We start from the raw sequence: 4,891 nt of genomic DNA on the forward strand, positions 1-4,891 counted from the left end.
AGAACAATTAAAAGTCGGAAGAATTTCATGATAATGTTTCAAAAGTTAATAATGAAAACAAAATAGTATTCAAACAAACACATGTACATATATAACTTATCCGCTCGAACATTATTCGATAAATATAATATTAATATTAATTAAATATTGACCGTTCTAACCCTTACCTAGAACTCGAAATAAACATACATACAAACTATCCAAACGCCGTAAATGAAAAGCCCCTCATTCAAGCTCTCCCATTTTTTTTAAAATTTATTATTATTATTATTATTATTATTTTAAAGCCTAGTAAAAAGGCAAGTGTGGGCCCCACCTTACACGTCAGCATTTAATTTTACATTTTGCTAAAATGCGCCATGGCGGATGCGTATACGCTTTAATAGCTAAATTCCGTACCAATTTTTTCCATTTCATTTTGTTTTGTGTTTTTCTTATTTTTGGAAAACTAAAATGAAACTATTTATTCTTCTTCTCCCGTTGAATTCCTTGTGAGGAAGAAAGTTCCATCTCTGCTTCTAGTTCTACTTCTAGTTCTACCTATGGCTGCTCTGCAAATTCTCAAATCAACTGTCTCTCCTCTTTCGTTCTCTCAGCCGAGTTTTGGCGTCCAATCGAGCCGGTTCTTCACGGAGTTGGATTCCTCGAGGAGGTCTGTACGGTTCCATGGCCGTCGGAGAAGTTTGAGATATGGCTGCGTTTGTAGGAGGTTGAGTTTCCGTTGCGCTGCTCAGGATGCTCATAAGGAAAGCAATGGTAAGTTTTAGCTGGCTTTTCTTCTTCTTCTTCTTCTGATTCTGCTTGTTGCGGTCTTGTTTTTTGTTCTGTGTTTTTTTTTTTTCGTTCTCAGTGCATTTGCCTTGCTTGGATCTTCTTCATGAATTGATTTTCGTTATCATGGACTTCGTGTTGCTCATTTTGAAGGCGAGAGATCGAGAGGCTACTAATTAACTTGTTTAGGTCAGGCAATAGTTCCATGGTGTGTGTTGTTCGGATGTTCCATCACTCTCACTCGTGAATGATCTTGCTCTTTTGAGAATCGTGCGAGCATTCATTCGGCTATTATTTCGTCACTTCTGGTTTATCTTTCTCTGTGCATTTTCCTTGCTCGGATGCCTTGATGAATTGATGCTAGTGATCATTGACTTGAGCGAGAGATAGAGAGGCAATAAGTAGCTTAAGCCTTCGCTGAGGCAGAATTTGCGTGTAGTTTGTTGTTCAGATTGTCCGTCACTTCCGAATTTTCTTGTTCTGTGGATATTAGCTCAATCATTTAGAAAAATCGCACGAGACAAGATCCCTCCAGCCATTCGTCCGTCATTCCTTAAATCTCATTCACTGTGCATTTTCCTTGTTTGGATATCTTGATGAATGGATGTTCGTTATTGTAGACATCGTTCTGCTTATTTATTTCCGAAGCGAGAAATGGAAACACAAATGCACCAAGAGAGAGAATTCGGGAAGAACGGACGAATAGTTGGATGGACCTCGTACTATCTTGTTTTACCACATGCTTGTGCTACAGTCCACAGAATAAGGTAGTAGATGTTCATTATCATAGAGCTCATCTTGCTTAGTTTCAAAAGGCGAGAGTTAGGAGAGGCATCTAACTTTCTTAGAAGAGGCGGAAGTTGCACGGTGAAGTTTATTTAGCTGGTCTTTCATTTCTTAGTAATCATGTAGCAAAATTGTGCTAGTGTCCATCAAGCTATTTGAGTAAATGAGGAACGGAAGATGCTTGCGGCTACGCATAAGGATCGCTTAGTTGGCACTCTAATTCTGTTTGGAGCTTCATTCTCGAGTCAACATATGCACAGCCGCAAAGATGAAATTTAAACCGGAATCTGAAAATTTAAGCTAAGAGTTTTGATGATGTTTATCATATTTTTAAAATTTAACCAAACTTTTTGTTCTTCAGCCAGAAAACACTTGGTAGATGGATAGAACCATCATTCCTACCAATATCTGTGTTAACCATGAATCTGTAACCGTGGTTTTTATTGGTCCAGTTGTTATAGTTAAAGCTTTTAGGAAGCTACATATCTGTACCAAGCCAACAGTTCTAGTACCCGTACTTGTATTAGGAGTGGTAGCTGGCTATGCTTGTTTAGATTGCTTGAACAGCTTGCTAAAGGTCGAATTGCTCCTTTGAGAAGCATTTCCATTTCGGACATTAGAGCTTTGTTCAGCCAGCATAACAGTGGCATGATTTCTTTAGTCTTCCAAGTTTATCTTCCATGAACTTTCCAGGCAAGTCTTTTTTGAGTGCATTATCTTCTTACCATGTTCATACTTGGCCTTTATTCTTCGGTCCCATATAGAGGAACTTTTACTTATTAGAGCATAGCTTTTAGAGTTCACCTGATTTGATGTTCCAAGAAAGTTTGTATCTGCCTCAGTAGTAATGCTTCTAACAGTAGGTCTTCATAGTCGGAATCTTTCATATTCCGCATCTTAGTTTTTGTTAATTCTAGTATATTACTTGAGTTGAATGTATTGAAGAATGTTTTTTGTTTGAGACCTTCGATTATGTTAATTTAAGGTGTTATACACTACTTTTTTCAGGAGAAGAACCTCCAGAATCATTATTCATGAAGGAGCTGAAGAAGAGAGGTATAGCTCCCACTTCCTTGCTTGAGGATACTAACAGCACTGAATTTGAACTTGGTGTTGAGGCGACGGGAGGAAGCCTAGATTTATCCGGTACAAGTGCTGTTTCAACTGAAGTTAGCAAGAGCCTATCCAATCAAATGGAGCGTTCCATGCAATTGAACAGTGAAGGCCTCGAGGTTAATTTCCTTATGATTTTATTTATTCGAGTTTATGAGTTATTCAAATTTCTAAATTCATTATATCTGATCTGTTTTGATTTCTATTGTTCCCTTGCTTGAAGAGTTGTGACCAAAATAACCAGAATTTGGTGAACAATTAATGAAAATATTATTACCATTCACCAAGAACAATGAAAGACTGGCCGGCCATACAAACCTAAAGCTAAAGACGTAAGGGATCTATAAAAAAGAATTACAATAAGTTGCCGGCTCCAAAGTTGATAATCATCCAAAACAATTGGACGACCAAAAACTCTCTGGAGCAAAAGCCTAAAGAAAAGCATTGTAGTGAGCCAAGCTCCAAAACATCCTACCATTTTTCCCCATAAAAATCCTCATAATTCTTTCTAACTTAATTCTCCAAACAGCAACAAAATAATCCGCCTGCTGACTGCTGATGAACCTTTCCTTCGTTGGCAAAGGGAGGATGAAAATAATCTCAATTCTCATCCACACATCAGTGATTAGAAATGAAAGAAATAATCTTGATAATACACTAGATGTATTGAAAAATTTCTCCCAAAGCTTCTCAGAAAACATGCATCCGAGAATGCTCTTTGGATGTGCCTGCTTGCAAAGATCACACCATTGAAATCAAACTACTCAAGACAATTTTGAATAAGTCCATGATATCGATTCTCCCAAGGCAACCAACCAAAAGCAGAATCAAGGGTGTTGTTTGTTGGTGATATGATGGTATCTTTTATAAAATATAAAACTACTAGTAGTTGCCAACTAAATATTAGGTTGAATATAAAGTTGTATTAATTAATTGATGAACATATTTTATGTCTCAACCACAAACTTTCCTCCATCCCTATAGCTCAATTAGAAAGATTTACTTTCTATAGGTATAGAAAAGCACCATCAAACATGAAGCCCAAGATACTCGAGAAATAATTAGTCATTTGTATTAGTAGTTCTTATAAAAACAAAACGTACTTGTAAATTTTTTTTAAAGAAGTGTTACTTTGACATGCCAAGGATCATAATCGGAATCCATCATAGTGAGGTTTGAAATTGAAGTATGCAGTATTTGAGCCTTCTACATGTCACTGGAACTGTATTCTATTATCAAACAAAAACCTAGGAAAAACTGGGGAAGTTCATTTCTAATTTTGTGCTGGAGTGAACACAATCTGAGTGATCCATTCGTTGCAGTTTTTTGGCTCACTTCTAAAAGAGAGAACAGTTTCTATATGATTGCTTTAATTTCTACTTTCTGGCATCAATTTGTTCTACTTATTTCGATCCTTTTTCATTCCAATTTCAAGTGATTATCATTTCTACGGCATATTTCAATCTTCTATATTCTAGTTTGTGTTAGTAATCACGACCCTCCACAATGTTATGTTATTGTTCACTTTAAGCCTAAGCTCTCATGACTTTACTTTTGACTTTCCTAAAAGGCCTCGTGACAATGGAGATAGTATTTCTTACTTATGAATCCTTATTCAACTTCTTAATTAGCCGATGTGGAACTCCCCTCCCAACAATCCTCAACCGTTTGAAGATGTTTAAGGTTAACATTGTTTTATTTGGTTTCAGGGTTTGATCCCTCGTGCTAAACTTTTGCTAACACTGGGAGGAACATTTTTCTTAGGATTCTGGCCGCTGATCGTCATCACTGTTTCATTATTTTTTGCTTTATACTTTGTAAGGCTTCTTGAATCCAGATTAACAACCAAGTACTAAAGAGGAGCTAGACTTTGTGCTTGATTACAAAGACCTAGATGAAAACTAACAATTCTTAAATATTTTGTTCCAATGCAGTTTTTTGGATCATCTTTTGTTCACGACGGCACCCAAACGCCACCATCTCCTCCACCGTATGTTTATCCATATGCTCCTTTAGAAGACGAGAGGATTTCACAAATAGCTCCTCGTGTAAATTGACTGGTACCCATTATAATCTTAATTGGTTGGTTTTCTGCTACTTACTTTTCCCTTTCGCAATATTGATTCCTGTCCTTGCAATATTATGTATATATGAAAATGATTGTTAGCTAGAATTTTCTTGTTTACACTTTCCCATTCTTTTTTTTTTTTTTTTTTTTTTG

The 4,891-nt window shown here is 36.5% G+C and overlaps 1 protein-coding gene across 3 annotated transcripts; it reads left to right on the forward strand.

Moving 5' to 3' along the window:
* Window positions 1-443: 443 nt before the first annotated feature.
* On the forward strand, window positions 444-4,843 carry LOC111447509. Of its 3 annotated transcripts, XM_023086723.1 has the most exons (5): window positions 653-756; window positions 1,392-2,250; window positions 2,566-2,789; window positions 4,380-4,487; window positions 4,605-4,843. In XM_023086723.1, exons 2-5 carry the CDS (start codon window positions 2,238-2,240, stop codon window positions 4,725-4,727), a joined length of 468 nt encoding a protein of 155 aa, XP_022942491.1. In that variant the 5' UTR covers window positions 653-756; window positions 1,392-2,237; the 3' UTR covers window positions 4,728-4,843. The 3 variants fall into 3 exon arrangements, with proteins under 3 accessions (XP_022942490.1, XP_022942489.1, XP_022942491.1); XM_023086721.1 differs by lacking the exon at window positions 1,392-2,250 and having other exon boundaries at window positions 446-756; XM_023086722.1 differs by lacking the exons at window positions 1,392-2,250; window positions 4,380-4,487 and having other exon boundaries at window positions 444-756.
* Window positions 4,844-4,891: the final 48 nt, after the last annotated feature.

This window comes from Cucurbita moschata, unplaced genomic scaffold, assembly GCF_002738365.1.
Source record: "Cucurbita moschata cultivar Rifu unplaced genomic scaffold, Cmos_1.0 Cmo_Scf00009, whole genome shotgun sequence".
Lineage (NCBI taxonomy): Eukaryota > Viridiplantae > Streptophyta > Magnoliopsida > Cucurbitales > Cucurbitaceae > Cucurbita > Cucurbita moschata.